The sequence below is a fragment of the Bombus impatiens genome, unplaced genomic scaffold (genome assembly GCF_000188095.3).
Source record: "Bombus impatiens unplaced genomic scaffold, BIMP_2.2 scf_0318, whole genome shotgun sequence".
Taxonomy (NCBI): Eukaryota; Metazoa; Arthropoda; class Insecta; order Hymenoptera; family Apidae; genus Bombus; species Bombus impatiens.
This window is the reverse complement of record NT_176737.1, coordinates 368044-392815: the sequence shown is the minus strand read 5'-3', so window position 1 is coordinate 392815 and position 24772 is coordinate 368044. Positions and strand designations below refer to the sequence as shown.

Sequence of the window (24772 nt, the reverse complement as noted above, 5' to 3'; positions counted from 1 at the left end):
TTCGAATCTCACGGCTGGTGTCGTCAAGACCTGGCTAAAGCAATGATTCACACAGATAAAACAAAGAGTTTTCTCATAAAGTAAGTATGATATCTGGGTCGCGACATTAGAGCAACGATCGATCGGACTCGATGGAAATAATTCAATGATCGAACATTGTTCGGTTCACTTGGCTGTCTATAGCTTATATTACGAGCCGCTTCTCCGTTCAGCCATCGATTTATGTCTGTCTGCATCGTACATAAGAAAACGGTCGCGCTGTTCCATCGTCCAACAGACATTTTTAATCCATTTTTAATAAGTAATCCGGGTATCATTGTCTCGTCCATCTGTTCATCGTGAGCAGCTGTGATAAGTTTAGACTTGAACGATCGATGGCCCACGTATTATACTGTCTCTTCTTTAAAAGATCGAATCGAGACGATTGCTCGTGTGGCATCTTGTCATCTTGCAACGAGATCAGTAAGGAATTAATAACATTAAAAGTTCTACTTTCTTTTTAGTAAGAAAAGATAGCGAGATACTTAATCGTAATAAAAATATTTAATAAGACAGAAAGATAATGTGATATATTTGTTGACCCTTAACTATTTCTGTAGTATATCCTAGTTAGATTTTGTATGTTCAAGTTTTATAATAAATAGAGAAAAACAAAAGGTTTTTAAGGATGTAAATTTTAATATAATTTTATAAACATTTACTGCTCAACACAATTAGAGACTTTTTCTTTCTCTGTTTTCGCCCATAGTAACTACTCTCCTCTTATTTTGAACGTTTTATATTGACACATTTTCTAAAATTTATATAACTCTAAGGGGTTGCACATACGAGATTGATTAAAATTCTATGAAAATGTTTAAATTATCCATATGTAAAAATTCCATTGATAGGTGTACTTTTAATAGGTAGTACGATATGAATAATTATCCTCGGTCCAGTTGCGGTTTAATTATCGCCAATTAAATCTTGTCGTACCTGTCCGCTACAAAAGCAAATGCTTCATTAATTCATTCAGAACCAACGTTGCGTTAACATAATATTCACAATTTTTTTTCAGTCAGGTTGTATCAACGAATTTTGCCTTCTAACATCGTAATTATAAAAGAAAATCTCATTGATCTACTTAATATTCTTATCATCGTTATTTCTTCATTCGCCTAGTTTCTACGATCTTACGAAGTTCCAAGAAATTAGCAAATAAATTACCTAAATTACATAAAAATTCGGCCGATCTTGAAAGTGAGCAAAAGAACGGAAACTAATGGTGCAAGATTATAGCAGGTGGACTCGTCTATCGAGAGTAATAAAAGGCACGCGACGCGGCGTTACATAAAGGTTAGGTAACCGTTCAAAATTCACCAGGCGATGACTCAACGATGAGCCAACAGAAAAACTAATTCCGTTCCGAGATAACATTTCGGGCCGGGGAGATTAATCATCTTCGTGACATAAATCAGGTAAAATATATATTCGCGATGGTTCCATTGGCTATGACGGAGGAGGGATGAAAAGAGATGGAGACGAAAGAGGAAAGGTCGTCGTGGTGTTCGTCTTTTGCGAGCAGCGAGAGGAGAGAACGGACGAGCGAGCGCCAGTTATAATATATATAAGTGGTCTAGACAGGCCAGACGGATGCATCATCGCCATCATCGTCGAGCGAGAAAGCGAAACTCGAGTCGAGCCGTTTTGCTCCTGAACGTCTCGCGAGCTCGTCAATCGAGTAACGAGCGCTCATTTTACGCGCACGATAACGCGTCTGTCGCTCGATCATGATCCGTTCTCGTCTTTCCTCCGACGATCCTCCCTGTATACCTCCTTTTCGCGAATTTCTACTACCATCTTCGTCCTTTTCTTGCTTCCTTCGAGGAATCGAGTACGAGACACGTTGACGAGAATGGTACAAGCAGAAAATTTCCATAGTAGAAATTCTTGTCGTTAAATGTTGGCTAAAGTACCGCAAGAATGTGATATTTTTAATAGTTTGGGAAAGAGATCGTGTGAATTAAATATTTTTAGAATGTTTTCTGTATAAATAGCTGGGGAACAGGATGATGCGTTGAGGTTTCGATAGAGCGAGGATTCACAGTCCTATTCCCTTTTATATAAGATCGATGTTGCATATCTATTAGTAGAGTAGTAAATAAGTAACTGCTAAAAATCTTGGTGGTGAAATAGTCTATAAAGATAATTGCAACTAAAAATAATTACTACTCGCAGGGAACACCGTGCAACCCTTTTGATGCTCTTCCTTGATGATCGGTGAACTACAGTTGGAGAATCTGAATGGCGCTTTTATTTTCTTGGAAAGTTTAATCACCTAAGAAATTTCTGTACCATGTTGTAATTAACGATTTTGAAGAGTTGGTTACAAGTTTTTTTCTTATGTATCACGTTTACGTAAGTCTAATTTTACACCGATTGGAAATTAATTCAATGTATGCTTTGAAAAAATTGATCAGTAATTAAAGCGGTATTTTTGCGGTAAGAAAATCGTAAAAATCAATACAGCGACTGAGTATTAATCAAAGCCGTGTTAATTATTATATTTCATTATACCTTAGTTTACCGTTTCTTTAATGAGTTATTTCTGCGACTTGGTGAATTCCACGTAGGCGAAAGTAAGAACACTCGACTCTGTTAAAGCCTAAAAACCATTCGTCTGTATTGCATTTTGCAGCTGCTTCAAACTTATAAACGAGGTTCTTTTAAGTTACAGCGAGTAGGCAAAGAAACTTTATGAAATGGATCTTGAGATTTTCCGAGGCGCTTGATTTTCTGTGAAACGACTCCGAGATTCCTTGTAATTTCTAGTGGTTAATATTTAATAAGATAAATTCAATTCCCATCGTTCTACTAAACCTTTCCCTTTAGCGATTTTTAATTATTACTCCTTGATTCGCTTGTATAGTCGCTGTATAAATAGAAATCATAAATTCAATACAATTATACAAAAATTCTTATTATGTCTGTTTCATCAGATCAGTTTCCATTTCGAATACCAACCATTCTGAACCATCGTAAGAAATTTAACATGTCCCACTTTCTATCTAAAATTTTATCTATGTATATTCTCAATTAACAATTCGAAGCATTTAGAGCTAGTGACTACCGTAAGAAAATAAAATTTTATTTCTCAGAAAAATGTATGAAAATGTTTGTCCCGACTAGAGAGGCGATAGATGCTCCTTTTAATGAAACTGTATATATAGCAAATTTATCTTTATCTCTCTTGTTTATATTGTATCTCAAACTGACAAATTTTCCTCTGATACTTTTATCGTCTTTCTCTGGTCTTATTTTTCAATTTTATTATCATTTCATTCGTCTCCGGCTTTGAGGCACTTTTCTTAGATATTTTTATCTTCAGCCAGATCGGACTTTGTTTTCGTGCTGAAATCCTTTCGTCGTATTTTCTTTCTACGCTCTTTCCATTCTTTCATTTTCGTCTCTTTTCCTTTCAACCAAGTAAGTCAAGTGTCGACGAAGCTAGATAGGGCCTCATTTACAAGCCAGACGGGGGAGGCCACTTGCCCTAAATACGCGTCAAGAGAGGGTATTCTGCCCAGTGGTTGCGACTCGAAACTTAAAATAACCCTTCCCTCGATAACACCCGTCGCTGAATAATCTTTCGTTTCTCCGTTCTTCGATCTCGTTTCTTCTTTACATTTATACTACAGAGATGACGCGAATAAAGCATAGCAAACAATCTACAATTAAGTAAATAGTCAGTTGTGTTTGGTACTTAAATAAGTAGTAGAATTGACCTCTATAGTTTGATTAAATTTTACTTTCTTTCTAAACATTTTATGATACATATATCGTAGACGGAAATTCAATGAACGTGGTGATATTTTGCATCACATAGAAGCTGTCCTTGTATCTTTAATATTAAAAAAATAGCCAGCAACTACAGTTAAACTACGGTAAATAATCTATAGTATCCAACCGTAACGTCCGCTTGCTATAATTAAACGATAGGATAAGGAAGAAGAAAAAAATAAAAACGCATTTATGTAAAACAGCGTATGAAACATTATGTGGGAACAATTATCTGCTTATCTCGTATTCATTTATGTTGTTTGCTTGCAGGTACCTTTGACGAATAATCCGAGCAAAACCGGTCTCGGCGCGACCAGCGAATTTCCTACAATCGAGCTAGATTCTACGACGGAAAAGAAGCAGGCGCTGTGGCGAAAGACCCAGCAACGTTACAAAGAAATAACCGACCATGCGAAATAATTGCACCGTGAACGTTTGTCGGGAAAAACGCTTGATTTGCATTGCACGCGCTTTTTCATCGTCTGTCACGGTAAGCGAAGACAATTACGTTCGACCGTAAAAATTCTCATCACCGTCATGTGAAACACGGAATCCCGAAAAATTCTAACGCTCATTGCTAGACGATTTTTGAATCGTATATACATAGAAACAAAAATAGAAACAAAAATAGAAAATCGAGTGGAAAATAGAAACAAAAGTGTAAAGTATAAATAAGAATATGTTAAGTTGTTAATGTTACATATGAATTTCTCATACATCGATTTATAATTTTTCTCTAGTACGAATTACAAATATTTTTGTAATAAAGAATATTTCTCCTAATATGTTTGCGTGTGTTATGAGTTAGTGGTTATTGAAATATTATTAAAAATTGTCATGTTCCTGTTAGAATATGAGAAAATGATCTCAATTTAAGGATTAATATATATAACAAGAATTATCAATTGTATTGGTTTTTCTATTTATTGATATCCGCTCCGTTATTATTATATTTTTCTAATTAGACGACATATTTATTATTTCATATCTTCTAATCCTCTATCCTAATTTACTTTTTCATGATACTCCTTATTCTTCTCTTTTTGCAACAAATACGATAGCTACATGTATCTTATATTCCCGTATCTGAATCAACCCTTTTTCTTTTCACGAACAATTTTTATTCATGCAATTGTGCAATCATCGCTTGAGTTTTATTACATTGAAACTGGAAATCTCGTTACAACGATAAGGAAATTTCAAAGAGTTTCGTATACGATACATAATATATCTATTCTAAAAAAATTTCTATGCTAAATATCTGTATACTTTCGTAAGCCACTGTATGAACAATTTTAACGATTCAAAGTTTCCGTCAATCACACAACGGTCCTATTTTTTACCATCATTAAGCTGCTAATATCACCATGAAAAGTAACGAGGGAAACGATGGGGAACAGAGGAAATAATTGCATCTCGCATCGAAAACGCGTACGGATTCGTTGCAATTGAAGCAAAGAGAGTCTTAGACCGTTCATTTCATCCAAGACACGGTTCGTTTCTCTGGACACTCCGGTGCACCGGCGATATTTATAAAGCAAACTTCACGGTGCAAAGACCTCGGCGCAAGTGTACCGAGCCGAGCCGTAAGTTTAGGCCAAGCCCTTAACTCCTTCGGCACATCGTGCGGTTTTCATAATAAACTACTTCCAGCGACGCTCGATCTCCATTATTTTTACGGCGCGCCTCGTGGCCACGACGTTTGTCACGATTTCCAGGCGGTTCGCGACCGGAACCACGACGCTTGCAACTCCGTTTTCTGATCGGTCTATTAAAATTTCTGCATGATTTAAACGCGTTCCCTATACGTGTTTCTAACGGTTTTTTTTTTGTTACGAGTTTTGCCACGCGACACTTATTTCTTCGATATATTTGAATTAACATATTCGCGATCAATTTCACAAATAGTCGTCTACATGTAAATAAGGAAATGGTTAAGTTTCATTCATTTTTATTGTATCTTGTTATTTCTATGGAAATGGAAAGACTCGAGATTCAGATTCAGAAAATCGCATGGAATGCGATGTACAATAAGTTTTTACGTTTACTGTTTCAATTAATAGAAAATATTAGATGAACAGAAATTTTAATTATTAAATTGGACACGTATTGTATGTTTCCTTCTTATCCCAAATACGTGTTATTAAATATGATGAACTTTACGGTGCACTTATACACAGTTCTTTATAGTCTTCGATGAGAGACATTTGTCAAACAGTTTATGTTTCTACATGATTGTATTTAATAAGTTGAATTACTATCTGAAGTTAAGGAAAGTTCAACAGGAAGATCAGTGGAAGGTTCGGTAGAACAACGAGACTGCGGCTCTGTTGCGAAGACAGTAAGACGTCATTCGTTTTATGTTATTCACTTTGTGTCGCTCGTTTTGATCGTTTTGCGGTGCTATTGTTGTCTGCCTCCATCAGTAGACGGACATTCATATTCGTTAGAAGTATTTACGGTGACTCGTTTGATTTAAGTATATCGATGATTATTTTAACATTGTTTGACTTCATAAATTTTGTCTATTGCAGCATTTCTATTACTGTTCTATCGCCTTTCATCGATATATATCGTTATAAATCAGCTATTTTCTCTCTAAAATAAATACGAAGTGCTTACACCAGGAGAACTAAAACTTTGAAACTGATTGCAATTGTTACCCAACAAAAATCCAATGTTCGTTCCAAAACATGTTGCATATTTAATTATAAAGCCAAATGAAAGAACAGTTCTCTGCTATTAGATGCATTAAGTTTTAAAATTCAAGAAACGTACGACATTATTTTTCTCTCTATGATTTTCATCCATCGCGTGTCTCTGTTTCACGCAATTCAACAAAATGTTCATTTCTCCTCTTCTTCGAATTATACTCTCCTCTTCGACCGTAGCTTTATCTCGAATTAACGAACGCAACGTCATGTTGCGACCATTTTCACAGAGACGCTCGTAAACGGGTTCAACCATGAGCAGAGGGACGTCGTAAAACACGGAGACAAGTGGCAGGAAACATGGCGGTGACAAGCGAAGACAACGAATTAGTCTCTTTAATTATCGAACTCGACACGACTTCACGCTTATATTCGTCCTTTTTGCTAAAATAGTTTCCGCTAAGACACGGGACAGTTGGTTATCGATGGAGAGGATCAGCAGCCCGGATTAGGGGAGAACTTACGAGCACGTGAAAGTGCATCTTATACATCTTACGCGAGACATGCTTGTTCAGATTATTTCTTGCAGTCCACGTCGCTTTAGACTCTAAACAAAGAATGACAAGCATATGTGTTTCGCTAGTTGTGTATTCTTCGTTTTATTTCTCAGAAACTGCTCTTCAGCCCTCTAATTGCATCGTGCTTTTCTACGAGCTTTCATATGTTTTCTTGCACTGAAACGAGCCACGTGATTCCTTCGTGAGATTAGACGAGATACAAAGTGAACGTTGTTAACCCTTTTACGGTCCAAGTCGCATTCGATGTTTTATCCCAATTGATTCGTTCTCGATGAGTCACTTTTAATGTACTCGGATTTTCATGGATTCGTAAATAGCGATATCTGTGTTAGCGTATCAACAGGAATTTGTTAATTGCTCGATAGGGACGAAAAAGAAGAAATTTTTTAAATTATATTAGAATATCGAGTTGTTTGCTAGCGTTCGTTAGTCTGATATTTCTTGCAATATTCCCGATTTACGAGAGAAAATGAAACAAAGAATGATAGGTATATTTTGCCGATTAAATGAAATCTTAGTGGAACAAATGTTTCCTACATATATTGATAGTGGAAGATCAGCGATTCATTCAGAAGAGCATGGCAAAGAACCGCAAGGGGTTAATAGTCCTTCAGCTGGGTGTTTAAATAATTTACAGATATAGGACATGGTTGGTTCGATCGTTAGACTGGCAATTAGCGAGGAAGAATTCATTGCTGGCCTGGATAGCTCAATTGGTTAGATCGATCATTGGACCATAAAAGATCTCTGCTCGTGTCCTGCTTCGGTAAATCTAATCGGTCGATTCTATCCGTTTCTATAATTTTAAATAATGATTTTTCATTCCTACGATTCAATTATTAACGCCGAATATTTTTTCGGTGCTGCTTGGCTCTGGCGAAGTGTGTATATTAAAAATAGTATTTTTCAACATTAGACTAAGGTTGAAAGAAATTATCGATGGCCTGGATAGCTCAATTGGTTAAAACAGTCGATCGTTGAAGAAAGGTCCGGAGTCAAGTCTTGGTTGAACTGATTCAGCAAATCCAATCAGTTGATTCTTTCCCTGCTTACAATGTTCAAAGGTCTAAAGTCGAATTAATTCAGTTCATAATGGCGATTATCAAACCATAAAAATGATTGCAATTTCGTTTACAACATAGAAATATAGTTGGATACTTATATAGTAGTACTGATACGGTGTATTCGTGTTTCTACTTTCCTCCATTTAAATAGTTTTCCAATAACAGCAGTTCTTCGTATCACAAGTTTCTTATTATAAACTTGTATTAAATTTATGTTTAAATGTAACTTTACAGTCCTGTTTAATTTATGTTTAACAAATTTTAGAACGCGTTCTTTAAGTCAAATAAGTAAGCTTTTTATTCGTTTAATTAGAGTTTCAGTGGTTAGAAGGGGTTGTAATTAAGGAATCGAGTTTCTTCGAGTGAAGGCAAATCACCGTAATAATTAGATCTATGCAAGCAATAAGCACGAACTGTTTCGTGAAATGAAGTTCTATGGAAGACAGTTCGAGCAACTGGACTTGATCGTATTTCTCCTGGTCACACACATGTACACACTCGCCTTTTCCGGTTTTCTGGTTATTCAGTGATTCATGGTTGTGAATAAGGATATATGTTTCGAGCTTACGGCTATTAGGATGATTACATATGACAAGCAAAGAATCGAGTTTACCTAGAACTCATTTTTGATTTGAGAAAAAATGTATTTCATTAAAAAATATATCTACACGTTACCTTACGTTATATCAATATTTTATTTCACAAATAAGATTGGCATGGTAAAATAATAAAATTTCTGTAAATTATAATAATTATTTAAAATACTTACTCGTACTTATTTGATTTTTAAGATGTCTGTTCTTCCAACCCTGGAATATTATAGCTAGAATTTTCCTTATTTACGTATCTACTGTACGATTGCGCCATTTATCACATGATTTTAACGTATCTCGAACATATAAGCTTATTTTATATAAACTTCAAATAGCAGCTAATTATATGATTGTAAATTCAAAATTGATCCTCGATAGTTAATACAATTCGTACACTCTCTTGGAATACGTATCATACTGACACGTGTAAGCCTTAAATGCTTCGCATTTTTTAAAACTCAAAATATGCCGTGCTCTTTGAACTAAGAAGTCACTTAAAACCAATCAATTATTCCCAACATTGTAAATCCCGTGAACACCATGTAACCGCGGGACAGCAACGAGAACATCCGGACAACGACGGAAAATAGAGGAAGCACTGTCACGTATACAGGGTGTTTGGTCAAAACTATGTATATTTTACCAAATAAAATTCTAGGATTTCAAGAAATAGTATTTCATGCATATAAAATAGCAAGAATTTGCAATATTGGATATTTTACCATTACATATATAATTTAATTATTACATCGTAATTAATCAGACTTCTCTTTCTAGAACTTCTACTCGACTAAAGACATTTCAAATTCTAAATAATAATTTCTCACTCGGCTAAAATATTCAATCAAATTCACGATATATTACCACTCTGCTAAAAACCTGATTCTCTCAAAGATTCTAAAATTCTTCTCGAAATCTATGATTGCAATAATAACCATTTCCATCTACACAAACTAATAAAGAGAATCCAAACGAATAAGTGAGAAGATAGGACGCAACGTTTAATCAAACGTGCCGTGCGCTTTTGGCGTTAAATTAACGTCGCAAATCGTCTCAACGTACCATAACATCAACTTCTCCGTTGCTCGTACTTTCCTCTCGTTCGTATCATCTAAATCCTATAACCGTTGCGTGACGTTACGTTTCCACCGATTCCAAGAACGGAAGAAACATTTCAATTTAATAAAGCTGGCAATAATGCGGGGGCGGTGGATTTGAGGCTTAAGCTAACTGGCGCATAGAAGCTCGTAAGAGTGAATTACCGGCGCTCGTGATTCATTGGAGGATCCACGTACAGACGGTTGTATTAATCGAAATCCCGTTCGCGCGAACCTGTCACCAGCCAACCCCTCGCCGCGTCACATCTTTTCCATGGAAGCTCCCGCGAATTTACGAGGTGCACACAGGCCCACAAATCTGCGGTAATAACCGTGCGTACGCATCAGCCGCGTATATCCATCAGTCGCTCGATACAGTGTCTTGATAAGTTGATGGCTCACGCGTTGCTCGTGTTGTTCGTCGGGGCAACAGCCGACTTTTTGGCCAACTACGAGCGTGTAATACGCGCTTCCGTGTATCGACAGGGCCTAAGGGCTAACGTTTTCACGTAATATTCAAAATTATGGTTGCTGTTATCGTTATAATATCAGGCTATATTCTTCTTTGTGCATATTCTTATTTATCATAGTTTAATATTGCAGCGTCTTATTTTAGTTTTCTGGCGTTTAAAGTTATGTTTCATAGCATTGAAAATAATTTCAAAATTCTATCGTGCTAATAACTAATCGTAAAATTCTTTTGACCAAATTTCTCGTTAATCTGAAGTAGCTCGTAGTTCGATGATCTGTGAATAATAATCGACTTGATAACGTTGTCGATGTTATAATCGACGTAAGTATATTCCTCTTGAGAAAACAGTTTTTAAGTTGCTAATCTTAACACGTAAAGGAGATACTTGACAAGAAGGAATTGAATCGTGCCACTGAAATAGTTTTAGATACGTATTATGAAATTTTCTATCGTTAGGAAGGATATTAACGAATGTTTTATGCCCTAAATACGTACTTTACTCTATAGTTAAATGTTATAGCTTAAATGTTATATTGGTCTATAATTAAATATATTTGCAATGCAAATATCGTATCGAAACGTAAGCGTAACTCGCACGAATTGACGTAATACTCCATCGATATGGCGGTATCTTATAAAATTGTTAGTAAGGTCTACCCCATAATCTTTCAATATCGAAAAATACGTGGTTCGTGTTGACAGACGTGTAGCTTGTTTCAAGTATGTTATGCAATCCTTGATTATTATGCATGGAGTTTTTTTCATTAGGTAATAAAGTTTTATTGTAAAACGGGTGATTTATTCTGCTCTAGATAATGATTAAGCGCCATATTCTTTGAGGATAATTCCCAAGGCAATACCATAATTTGTGAGAGCGTATAGTATACGCGAGAATATTACTGGGTGCCTGATAATAGTATATCTACCTAGGATAATGCGAATTAAACCGTGTTACCGCTTACTCATTTTCAAGTGGAAAAATTGAGAGGTAATTGCAGTCTGTCGAAGAATTCTTTTGTACGTGGTCTCTTTCCATTCGTGCGAAATTGTAAATCATATGTAATGTAATCATCGTAACGTTATATACAATTGTGGAATATCGCAACCTTTTCTATTTCAGACAATCGGAAATTGAAATTTTCTTTGGACGGTGTTCATAAATGTCCTCTTTACGTTACTCTGAGACAATTTTTAGGTCTCTCAACATTTTTATCTCAAGATAGCTCCTATTTCATTGTCTCTTCTCGCTATAATCTTCTAAAGCGGAAAAGATACTATCTCCATTTTTATAGGAAATATAAGTAAGAATTCTAAATGTTTGTCTTGTGAGTATACAAATTAACAAGGAATGAAAGGAGCGATTTGAAGATGAATTTCGAATGACTCTTTTTACGAGCGGTTGTCCTTTTTTATTCTCGAAATTCCAGAGTTACATAGCCGTCGATTCGCATTTCTCAGTACAAAGTCGTAAATTCGCCCGAAAATAAGCCGGGAACCAATTATTCGAGGAGAAAAAAATATGTTTATGGAACGATTTCTCGAAACGTATTAACGGGTGACGAATACAAATGGCCGTTTTATCATTCGTCACCGCGGCGCGAGCTCTTATTTTATTGCTCCGATATTATTTTTATGTTTCGAGATTACCTTGTAATTGGCTGTGAATTCGTTCGATTCGTTCTATTTTATCATATTCGACGACTACGTATAACAGTTTCGTCGAACGAACGAGATGAAACGTAAATTTAAGACGATGTTTTTCGAGCAGTATATATTTTATACTTACTGTCGCAAGTTTAGTGTTCTACCACTAGAAGTTCTCTAAAATATACGTTTTGAGACCCTAAACTCTAGAGAGCACTGTCAGGTAAACTTAAGGCTGGAGTACTTGGTCGAGAAGCGCATAAGAGCAATTTCACGACGTAAAGCAGAAAATCTTGTATATTTTACTCTCTTTTAGACGTGCCCTCCGGATAATTTGGCAGAAAAAACGGAATACTTTATAAAATACTTTAAGAGCATCTTGCGTGACATTCGCGTAACAAGCGTACAGGATAGAGTATATGATTAATGCGTGTAAATACATAAAATAAACGCGACTATCTTCTTCATAAAAGGTTATTTTACTAAAAATGTTCGTTTCTTAATTCCAATTGAAATTCTTTTTGCAAACAAGTAAATTATAGAAACTCAAAAAATTACTCGATCAGGATTATTACTAAATATTATAATAGTACAAATATTATAAAAAACATTAAAAATATCTTCTATACCAATTGTACATCTACTTCTTATTCTATACTAGTACCACTAGTATAGAAGATTTTTTAAGAGTTATACTGTACCAAAAATATGAAATGTAGTAGCGACTCGAATATTCAGATACCAATTTCAATATTATTTTAAAAATAAAAATACACATTTTCCCACAAAACATTTTGTATTCCACTTAATGATTGCATTACCAATATCGTAATCTGTTCAGAAACATCTCTATAGGAAAAGGAAACTGAAAGAACAAAACGCGATTACACCAAACTATCGTATCTTTTGCATAAAATAATCTCTAAATAAACTTCGTCGGACGTAGCAAACGATATACGCTGCGTGAAAAAAAAGATGATCCCATAATGGATCAAAGTGGATGAAAGTGTAGCGTTGGTACGCACCGTATCGGGAAGATGACGATCGATGATAAAGTCCAACAATCGTTCGCGGGATCGTTAGCATCCGCGATACACAGGCAGGAACGATCGAATTTTTCAGCGAGGAATTACGCGTCCACGGAGGAAGCGATTCTCGCTTGATAGAGTCCTTGATCTCTCTTCAACGCGATAGTTGACAACGTGCACGGGACAAGAAGTCCCGTGGATCCGCGACGGGATTTCGTAAAAACGCCTAAAGAACAACCACGAAGAAAGCGGAAATAAAGAGGTGGAAAAGCACAGGAGAGTGGAACGTGAAGGGAGAAACGAGTAGAGGAAGCAAAAAGAGAAACTTAGTCACGCATACAGAAAGAGAGTGAAAGGCATTGGTATCGTATCGGTGCATCCACGGGTAGAATGATATTTTCGATGTTTGTTAAAAGTAGAAGAAAAAGCACACGCGAACGGGACGTCTTAGGAATCTTCGAAAACGTCGCTGACTAATTTCCAAGCGGTGTTCCCTCTTCCTCACCCTCTCTCTTTAATTCTTTCTCTTTCCTCTTCTCAACGCCCTTCTTTTTCTTCCCCTCTCCCTCGTCTTTTTCTCTCCCGTTCTCCTCTTGCTCTCGTGCTCGCCGCGATAAAAAGTCAATTTTATACCGGTGGGTACCCGAAGCTAATAGCGTCTACCCGCGGGGCACCGCTCGAGTGGACGCCACGAAACTATGTTTCGACGGCCGTTCGCGGACTTTATGAGCCTTATAAAAATGGCACCACGCAACCGCGCCGCAGGAGCAGGACCACGAGAGAGAAAGGGGGATCCTGAAAGAGCGGCTCCGACGACGATTCGGGGATCTCGTGGAGGACGAGCCGCGTGACTCACGGGGACGACCGTCTCGAAGCAATCTCTCGTTCAAATAGAAATCGTAGCTTTCGAGGAATCCCGTCGTCTCCCTCGCCGCGTTTCTTCTTCTGTTCTATTTCTTCTTTCTTTTTTTTATTCCGCGGTTTTCTTTTTTATTTCACTTAGCTTTCGACAAAATCCTTGTCCATGCATTGTGTGCTTCTCAGTTGATGGTATATGTCTGATCGGGATAGTTTACCGAGGCTTGGTAGCTGTTCGGCAACAATTTTATTTATTTATCAGATGTTTCTCTTCGATTAGCAGACACTTTTCCCAATTCAACGGAGATATCGAAAGATCATAAGCCAAATCCACGATAGAACTTGAGATTATCTTTTTCGAATTTTTCGAAGGATCTGATGTAACAAATTACTAAATAGAATTTTATGAAATTACAACTGATAGCGTTAACGGTAGCTATAACGAGCCAACTCGTAACAAAGTAAACAGTAACATTGAAAATCGAAATCGTTCGCAAAATCGTTAAGTAAAATCAGTTCGTTCCGTCATAATTTCAACGAAAATTGCTGTACATCAGCCGGAACATTTCAGAGGAAGAATGGTTCTTGAACGAAACGCGAGTCGACGAATGATATTTTCCACTGTTTCGATCGAAAAGCGTGCCCGGTACTCGAACTTCTGCCGGTGACCAATGTGTAACTATAGCTTTGTACGAAGCAATGAAGGGGTTTCTAAGGAAAAAGGGAACGACAGAGGAAAAGAGAGAAAAAAATATACAGCGCGAGCTGAGAGAAAAAGAAGGAAAGGGTGAAACGAAGAGAAAGAGAAAGAGGAAGAAGACGAGTGACTTCGTGAAGTCACCTGCGTACACGTTCGTAGCAGGTACTCAAATTGCATGGCAACAGCACTCGCTCAATCACTTTCTCCCCTCTCTTTCCTTTCCTTCCCTCTTGTGGCATACCTGTCCTTTTTTCCCTCTCGTAAATTCTCCCCTCGAAAGGTTTCGTGGTACGTGCAGATGCGCGCCTACTCGTGAAATCAGTCAAGGTCCTCCTGCCAACGACGAGAAGAAAGCGCCCCTAACCATTCAGGAACGTACGCAAGGGGGATGCTTCCGGATGCTTTGACTTTCCACAAATCGCAATCGCGACTCACGCGTTTTTCCTTCTTTTTTTTCTGTCCCTCTTCTTTTCCGCGGGCAAGCTCGTGGGAATGTTAGTTTTTTCTACCCTGTCGCCGATGGACACAAGTTTAAATTGTTTCGAATCCTTTAGAGAAAAAGAATAAACGAACGTTGTTAGGCGATAGCCTAATCGTTTCTGCGGATTTATTGGCTAATAATTATTCCTTTCTAAGCTCAGAAATGTCCTTATTCCGCGTACGAATATATTTTCTTCAACTTTTCATTGAGTTTCTTTGGATGTAGATTAGGTTAAATGAATTTGTATTTGATTATTGTTATTTTCAGATTATGTAGCTATTAATAAATAAAATATGTGTCTAATTAACAGACAGAATCAAATATATAGTTGTGTTTGTTAAGCGATCAATTAATTTCTTCGTTGAATTACTGCGATCTTTGGTGAGTACAGAGAATCAAAGGCTTCGAGTTATTAGATTCATATCAAACGTATATTCAGCTTTGTTTAAATTATTTCTTTTTTTATTTAAAATAAAATAAGAGTAAAGAGTACTCGTTGTAGTAGAACACGCAATTGTTGCAATTTCTTGGTGTAAATCGGTAATAATGTTGAGAATTGTGATTATTACAAATTATTACAAAAAATGTAATTACAACGTACATTCTAATATCTAACAATTTATTTATATTTTATTTTATCTAATCGTTACAATCTGTTAAAAATATCGTTGCGAATAAAAAAGATTCGCAAACGTATTGTGTATAGATAAGACTTAAGAAGCTTAACATACATCGCTGTTATTCCTTACAAAACGAAAGTTAACCAAAGAAGCCACGAGAAAGAGATTTCAACTTATTTAACGAAGGGAAACTTCACCGAATGTATTATATCACCGAAGTACGGTTCATTGAAAACGCCAGCGCAGCTGAATAATTCAACGAGGTCAATCTTCTTAAAGGATTAGCGGGCTTAGGGTGGAGTAAGGGTGCAAAGAGCAACCGATTAATCGATTATCGAAGACAATAGCGTGGATAGACTTCGTCGACGACGATTTCCCTCGTTTTTCTTTCTTTCCTTCCTCTATCAGAAACGACACTCAAAAGGCTCCATATAAGAACAAAAAGACAAACAACGACTCTGAATTTGCAATACCCGTGCCTATGTACTTATTACGATACATACTTATTATACATTTGTATTACAGAGTTTTATAATGTGCGAACGTGACAGAAAAAATTGTGATGAGTACCTTTTTTATTATCTTAATATCACGTTATGTATAAGATTTTAATATGGCTCAGAAGGGAAAACACGCGTTTGAGTTTTAAACTAAACGCGTATTGTATTATGTATTGTAGTAATTTCTCAATCGCTTTACGATTCAGAAAAAAAAACACTGTTCATCGTAATATCAAAACACTGAATGACACTTATCTATCGAGAATACTAAAATATTGTTCGTCTTAAGGATTATACCTTTAGCTGATCTAACAATTTCCTTTTTTCATTTCTATATAAATATTCCATATTAGAAAATATTTCTTATTAGGTATAAAAGTGGCATTAAAATTGAAAAATACGCAGTGTGTTCTGCGTATCCTGTTTTCCCTATGATTTGCAAATATCTCAACATATGTTGAAAAATAAATATAAAATGAAATACACAGATAGGAAAATTTAATTAAAAAGGGCAGTACAAGTGTTGAAATGTAACCAAGAGGTGTCCTAATATCTGTGGTTGCCAATGTATATCACGGCGCGTTGCGAGTTCATTTCTGCGCCCGGAAATGCATAATTGAAAGGCGAGGAGAGCATCGTAAATAACCGCACTAATTGTTTCTAGCCTCGCCAATTTCCTGCCTTCTTGCACGTCCGTTCTCCCCGTTCACGTTTGGCCTGCTGCTCCTCTTTCCTTCGTTTCTGTCTTTTTTCCCCTTCTCCCTTCCCTTTTTTCTTTTCCATCGTCTTCATCTTATTCTTCTTCTTCCTCTTTTTCTTCTTTTTCTTCTTCTTCTTCGTTGATGCTCGCAGCACGCCGAAGCCACTTCGCGTCGCTCGTGTCTCTTTTTCCCTGTGGCCTCTCTGCAAAGATTAGCCTCGACTCGTATCATGCTCGTTGTCATCGTCTCGTCGCGTCGTGAACGATCGTGTTTCCAAACGCTTCACGATGATTAGGGAGTCGTTCATTTACTCACCTTCTATCGTTTAGGTAGGTTTCATGACACTGTTATGGGAAATTTACGACGTGCTGATAACTAGTTTGGTTTGTTGAATTATGCGAGATGTTCTTGTTTATTGGACGAGTTACTTATTACAATATTGGGCATTAAATTTGAACGAAGATGAAAAAAAAAAAAATGAACGGATTAATATCATCTTAGGTTCCTGATTAACATATATTATACGTTTACGTGTATTCAATGCGTTGCGAAGAGATACACTCGCGAGATCGAATGCTAATAAGCAATATAAGTTGATTTTACACGGAAAGGATTACTTTTAGGAGCTATGTTAATTAGACATTTATTTGCTCCTCTCGTTGAATACTATAAGCTCTTGAATATTTTTTTTTTTTAAGCATCCTGTCTAAAGAAACTACATCGCTTAATAGCCAAATTTTTCACTGTAGTCGTTCTAATCTATCAAAATATAAAAATAATTGTACTTATATTTTATTCGTACGATCTATCAAACAAGAATGTAAATTCTCCTCAATGACGAAATAAAAGAGATGTTTCGTCGCTTAACTATTTTATATTTGCGCTAACTTCTTCTCTAAATTTACGTGCAATAATTTACGATTATGAACGTTGCAACGTCGAAGAAACTTTAGATCATTCGAATTCTATCACGTCGAGCTTACAGCAATTCGAGAATGATTGATTTTCATTGCTACTTAGAGGGGTCAAGTCGGTGGTAACAAATGACCTTCGTTTGTTCACTGTCAGCAATTTTTCGGCCACCTTTTATTGCGTGCTCGGCATCTCGTCTGGCCTTGATGTCTGTCCTAGCTGAGAGCGGAAAAGGGTGGAGAGACGAATCTCGTGTTTTCCGTATTTTTCCAAAACATCCGGTCCACTGCTGATTACGATTCCACTTATATCGATGGTTTCCTCTTGCTCGATTCATCGGAATTCTTTCATGCCCTTTTACCATGGCGTTCATCATCGGACATTTAGAAAATGCAAGATTTTTATACTGTTTATATGATATCGATGAACTTTTGTTCAAGAAAATATATTTAAAATGTAGCGAAAGTTGATGAATATAAATGTGTGTATTATACTACACATATGTCATTAAAGTATGTTACTTTATAATTACGTAATTTTACTGAAATTAGCTTGCTCGAAATTATTAGAAAAAGGACGTAATCGTTTGTAATATTCCATTTATAAAAACAATTTTAGAATAAAAGTCTAATGCTCGAGATTTATACAATTTTATAAAGCTTCTATGCTGAAAACTTCCATTATTTTAATAACTTATGAAATGAATGATATTATAATACTTTAACTAAGAAAATAATCTCTTCTTATTTCTAATCGACGGCTGAAACGCTGGTTGTAGCGGATCGACATTTGTTCAGCCGTGCCTTCTTTCGTGCCTAATGTAATTATTAAAGTTTCCTGGGATACTTGCGCTCGTTTGTATACAGACTGGTCGCCGGATGTCTAAGCTTCGCGAGACGAAACGTCGACGTAATTATAATGCGAATGTTCCGCCGCTCGAACAGATTCGAACTGTTTCTAAAACGCGTTGTACGTTCGATTTGCGAACAAACGTTGTCTCGGCTGTGCCCGTATTTCAGGAGAAGAAGAAGGATCGTTTAACGATCTTCCTGGGAAGGTGTAGTGACAAGATGTCATTATTAGGTGAAGGTGAAAACGGAAATCAACGATTAAGAGTTGTTATATTGGAATCGAGCAACGGACCGCGTTTTTACGATCCATAAACAGTGTAATTGTAACTGGTTGGTCGGACAATTAGCGTCTGCGTCTGTAAAAAATTCGTGTCGTTTCCTGCAATTCGAAATCGTTTCTCTCCCTCCTTTTTTCTTCGTTCTTGACTCTGCCAAATGATCGAACGGGATGGTGTACGTAAATAATTTTCAAGGGCTATCTGTATTTTAAAGAAATAGATTGGATACAGGATCTATGTTATCGTGATAATTAGCTTGTTAAGGAGTTCAAGATATTTCACGGTATTTGACAGTTTTTTGGCCCGAGAGATATTTGGTGACTTCTTAAACCAGTGTTCGAGGTAATCGAGTCGAAGGGGCAGAATTTGTCTAATAACGATAATTATTTCGTCAGAGAGTTTGGAAAATTTCACATTGTTTAAAAGTTTTCAGATATGCAAGGTGTTTTAAATATGGAGATGTTAATTTTCTCCTAATATGCACTTTAAATGATCTATAATAGTCATATGACGAAGCTTCTCAATAATTTCGACAATTTCAACGAATTCAACCGAGAAAGGAAAATTAATGCGTCGAAGATAATCATTTACCAGCTTAATTAAAAAATTCGAATTTACAAAATTGGATTATTACTTAAAATTTCTAAAACCTTAAACATATCACGTGTCCTTTTCCTTGTTGCTTTGAACTAATCTACCGATGAAGATTTATGGTAATTCCGGTATTGACATCCAAATGACCTCTAATCTGAGAAGGGAGGATTTCCATGAAATTATAGCGATTAGTGTGCTAGAGAGTTTAGTTTAGAAAATGGCACCCTATTCGAAAGTTCTAGAACGTAGCTGTTTTATAGCTTGTTTTCGTTGGTCTGACGGGGCTATAATTTTCGCGTGACGATGATTAACAGTAATATCAGTATCGGCATTCGAACGAATTGATCCGACCGTGAGATTAGAGGCGTTCACGCGAATGGAAATCGGTCTTGAAAGTTACAATTGCAAAGGTAGCCTGATCTTGCTATTGCTTCCGTCATTACCGCCAACTTTTCCAGGTATTTCCAGGTACCGTTTTTCTTGCGTGAACGCCTTTAGGCGCGGTACTGAGCTATCATTTGCCTCGATTTCTTTATTCTGTTTGGCGCGAGGTAAGTAAAGCTGTCTCACGACTACAGAAATCCCGATGAAATTTTTTATTCTGACTCATCAGCAATTTCTTGTACCTGTTCTCAGTTGTGTATTAAATTTAACGCTCCGTATAACGTTTAAATTTAATACGAAAAATTCGATTTTATTTCTGATGGCAATATTCATGCATATAGAATTTCTCATCTTAAATTTAAAGCAGTATATTCATAGGATATCTTTACCTATTTATAGCGAAGCACTTTCGCTTCGAACGTAACGCAATTGAAAAAACGTTAATCGTTTAAGAAACGCGAACAATTGCTTTTGAATATAATGACATATTATTTTCTTCCTTAATTTCACTGGAATTTCAGTCTCTTCTTTTTACCGTTTAATACATCCAATGCAGAAGACGCGAATTTACGTGTCATCGGGATTTCCTATTCTCTATAAGGCGGATGACGCCTTGTTTTAGTATTTCTCACAACGTTACATCTTCCTGCCAATATTCCTCCGGTTTACAATACTCAACTCAAATACATCCGTCATACTGTGAAAAAGATAATTACAAGACGACGTTATTTTCCCATTGTCTTTCCTTTTGTCCAATTTCTCCGAGCTCGCGCATTTTTCATCGAATCAATTTCGAATGCTTAATTATCAATCGATTTCCGCATAACCTTGGAAATAACCATCAATGAAAGTGGGTCTCGGGCCGAAGTTTGGCAAGCTCTAGACGAAGAACAGACTTGGTAAAGTCGATTTACATGCGAGAACGTCTGGCATAGAAGGCAGGAGGCCGTCGCGGTCAGGAAACCGGATGGCGATCGCGGCATGCCCGTTAACTCTTGTCGAGCAACGTTGGTACCAACAAAGCGGCTAGTTCTGGCTGAATAATAACGCTGCGGCCTCGGTTCGCGTTTGTCCAGCCGCGTTTGCGCGCCTCTGATGGACGATCGTGGCGGGCCGCGTGCAGCGTAAGCGACGTAAGCCCCCGGTACGTAAGCCTAACGTAATTGAAGGCTAGGAATGCGGACGCACGCATGAGGTAGCAGCCGGTAGACAGAACGCGCAAGGGGATACGCTTTTGCCGCGCGCTCGTACCGCGTGCGTACGAGCCCACCAGAGCCCATACCTCTGAAACATTAATGCGCGTGTCCCTGTTACAGTGGAGCGTGCGTGTGCCGTGTTACACGTTAATTAAGCGGACGAAAACAACCGCCGAATGATCTCGAGGATGCTGACTTTGTCGTCAACGGAACGTTAAAGTCGCGGAGTTACGGGGAAAGTCGAATCGGATTATTATTCGGATGCTGTCGTTCAAGAGAAACAACAGGTGCCGCATCGAAGTTATCGTTGGATTGGATTAAATTATAAAGGAAATAAAGAAAAATGGTAAATACCGTTATAAAGAAACGAAGGAAGATAGAAGCTGTTTCTAAAAGGACAAAAGGTAGTCGACGAAGGTAGAATCGTTACTGTCATCGCCAAATTCATTTGCGGATGAAATTGGAACTCGGACTGTTGTTCAAATGTATGTTCCGGCTAAAGAGGAAAAAGAGGGTCGAAGAGGATTATTGTTAAATTGGATCGTGTTGTGAAAGAAATGACGGAAAATAGACGCTGTTGTGAAAAAATGGAGAAAGCCGAGTCGGTTGTCGTTGGATGGAATAAGATGTTGTTAGAGTGGATGACACTGCGAAAGAACGAAGGATAATGAATGATTGTTGAGAATGAAAGAAACAAGTTAAATCAATTATCGGTGACTATGTATTGTCATAGAAAGGACAATCGTTACAATATAATCGTTTAGGATTCCCAGAATAGAATTGATTGAATCACAATTGTTAGAGCAGAGTTGATTAGGTTAAAATTATTAGATTAGAATTGTTACGATAGAAAAATATGCTATTGCGAGTGAATGGAATTGAATCGATCATCGTTAAACTGATTGCTGTCATCGAACAAAACAAAAAGTTGCCAGCAGAATTATTCCAAGTCTTGTTTCCTGTCTACTTGTTATAATTTACAATGCGTAATTGTAATAGATAACTAGACAAGGATCGTAAGAAACGATTTCATAAGGAAGTTTGAAAACCTCCTGCTATAATAATTAGTTCTATATCATTAAAGTTTGATTACTCGTGGCTCTAGGTACTTGCTGAGAAAATTAAAACATAAATTTGATAGATAACAGAGTATGGACGTAGGTAGATAGTTTAATAGATATAGGTAGGTGTGGAAGATTAGATGCAAAGATAGGTGTGGTGCATATTACGGAATTCGTGTGTATGATTAGTGATAAGATCTGAGTTAACCGGAGGAAAGGTCAGGAAGGTGTTTGGCGTGAAAGATCACTTTATAGAGTCATTATGTATTTAATAGAGAAGCATTTTTATCGAATACCTAACTACCAGTAATAACTTTAGATTGTATGTAATTTATGAAACGCGAAACCACTATCATTTCAATCTTATTATTAACGATATTTGTCGCAAGCAAAGTTCCCGTAAAATATTCTTCGGGTATATTATCCATATAGTCATTGAATTTAAAGAAATAAATAGGAATTGGAATTCGGAGTATGTTTCGTTACTGGAGAGTCCTCGAAACATCACAACGCAATGCTTAATTTATCTGCTTGTTTTTCCAAGTCAATTTACCGTATGGATCTCCGTTTTTCAATATTGCGATTACGTAAGAAAATTCCAAGCATTTGCGTAACATCTTCCCATGGTTATTCCTTCGTGCACTATACTTTCTATAATTTCACACAAACTCTCAAGAAATTAAATACTCGTAGAATGTATACATTGATGGCGATATATATCATTTATATTAAGAAATATTGCTCGTTCGAAGGTTAAGATAATCTTATGATTATATACGACAAAATAAACAAAAGGAGAGTTAAATATATCTTTCGATTCCTCGCAAAGGACAACATACATATATCGTCTGTTGCTAGAAAGATGCGACCGTGTTACATACGTATATTAATCTCGACTTTAATTGAAATGGTCAGTGGTATTAATTAGCCGAAGTAATCGACGATGTCAAGGGATATAGCTGTCGGTGTGAAATGAGTAAGCCGATGATAAGCAAAATAAGACGTCAGGCCTTTCTCTTTCCTTTTCTCTTTTCATCGTTTTCGCTCGTCCAAGAGGACGGTATATCGTTCGAAGTCGCGGAATGTGATCGCGATACGTTTATATGGGCATTGGTATCAATTAACGTTGCTACAGGTATTAATTAGCATTAACAGACGAGCGTGTATATCGCGGAATGCGTACCTCTACATGTTCTAAACGCGTATTGATCGATGTTACGTTCCGAGACGATCGCACGAACCAGCATTTATCGATTATTATGGAACTTCAGGTACGTATCATTTCTCAGAACTACGGCTAAGTATAGCTTTTTTCGACAGAAAATTTTTTATACGTTCTTGTGATAAAATTTCAACAACACAGTGGTACAGTTGTATATCCGATCTTTTTATTTCCAAATTATTCGTCAATTATTACGAAACTTGAATAAATAACGGATAAACGAATAACGTGTTGCTGATATTTTTATTATAGATCTTTTTAACAGATTTCTTTTACTTTAATATAATTAACAATCGTGTCATTTTCCAAACGCAAATTCAAACTCAAACTTTGACGAAACAACGCTTCGTACGCACCAATTCGGTTTAGTTCGATTCGACGTAATTCAATTTAATAACTACACTCGTAAACAACAGAAACCTCAATACGATGAACATTTTCTTGGTGAATCATTTGAAGGCAATCCCACCCAAGTCGGCCAACTTCCCAAAAGGGTCACCGCTTCATTCCGTTCGATATAAATCTCTCGATTAGAGCTGACGTTCCTTCCTGTCGCGTCGTTCGTGTCTTGAACGGCTGTTCACACGACATCAACCTTCCTCGTGCCCAGTCGTACACGTGTCCTTTTTGCGTCGAAGGTGTTGGTCAATATGTAGGTTGCGCGGTTGTTAGCATCGACTAGGGCCACGCGTGTCCACGAAAGGGCCGCCCAATCTATGACAAGTGGCTCTTCCTGTTTTGCACGTTAATCTAGCGTAGGAGGAAAAGCAAACGAGGTGGATACATCAGAACAAGTATACGGAACCAACAGTCTCTGTCTCAAGTATATTGTTAAGAGCTCGTTCTATTAGTCTATTAACATTGGTGGGAGTCTCATCTTATGAAAATGAATGTTCGAGGAATCGGACGGACGATAAAACTTTTTCCTGCATGAAGATAGGCTTGTACGTTAACTCTTACTTCGTATTACTTTAATTTTACCTTTATTTTAAACGTTACCGATAGTCTTTATCGCGTAAAAAGCAAAATACAAATTAATTGTTTCCTTATATACTGTTCATTATTTTTCTCTACTATGCTAATTAGCAATTTCGATACATTTTATCAGACTACAAGAAATTACGAATTTAAAAGTAAAACAGCACACGAGAACACACGTTGCTTAAAATATTCGTTCACCAACGGGCTTCAAGCGAAAACAAAGATGAACTCTCGGACACGACCAAAATTCCGACCAAGACACGATCGACACGTGCGGAGCGAGCGGAAAGAAAACGCGCGCGCGCCGCTCGATCCTTATAGATCGTTTACCGTGTAATCCGGACGCTGTCGTAATTATACCAGGAGAATGATTGTAGCTGGTGTGCGAGTTCCACGACCAATTAGGCGATGCTTAAGCAGAACCGTGTGTGGACCTTCGATCCGGTGTCCCGATTAAAAGAAAGCCTCGCGTCGAAGCGAAACGCTT

At 37.0% G+C, this 24772-nt stretch overlaps 1 protein-coding gene across 4 annotated transcripts in view; it reads left to right on the top strand.

The window, feature by feature from the left end:
• The window catches only part of LOC100741066 (angiogenic factor with G patch and FHA domains 1), an 84733-nt gene that overhangs the window by 21716 nt on the left and 38245 nt on the right, over positions 1-24772 (top strand). For 3 of the 4 annotated variants that reach the window (XR_004461659.1, XR_004461657.1, XR_004461658.1), the window contains exon 9: positions 4090-4309. Coding sequence is in view for 1 of the 4 variants with exons in the window: in XM_024367313.2 (XP_024223081.1) it covers positions 4090-4239 (150 nt within the window). In the remaining 3 variants the exon portion in view is untranslated. Of the gene's footprint in view, positions 1-4089; positions 4730-24772 lie in introns of those variants that run through there. The other variant, XM_024367313.2, reaches the window with a different exon arrangement.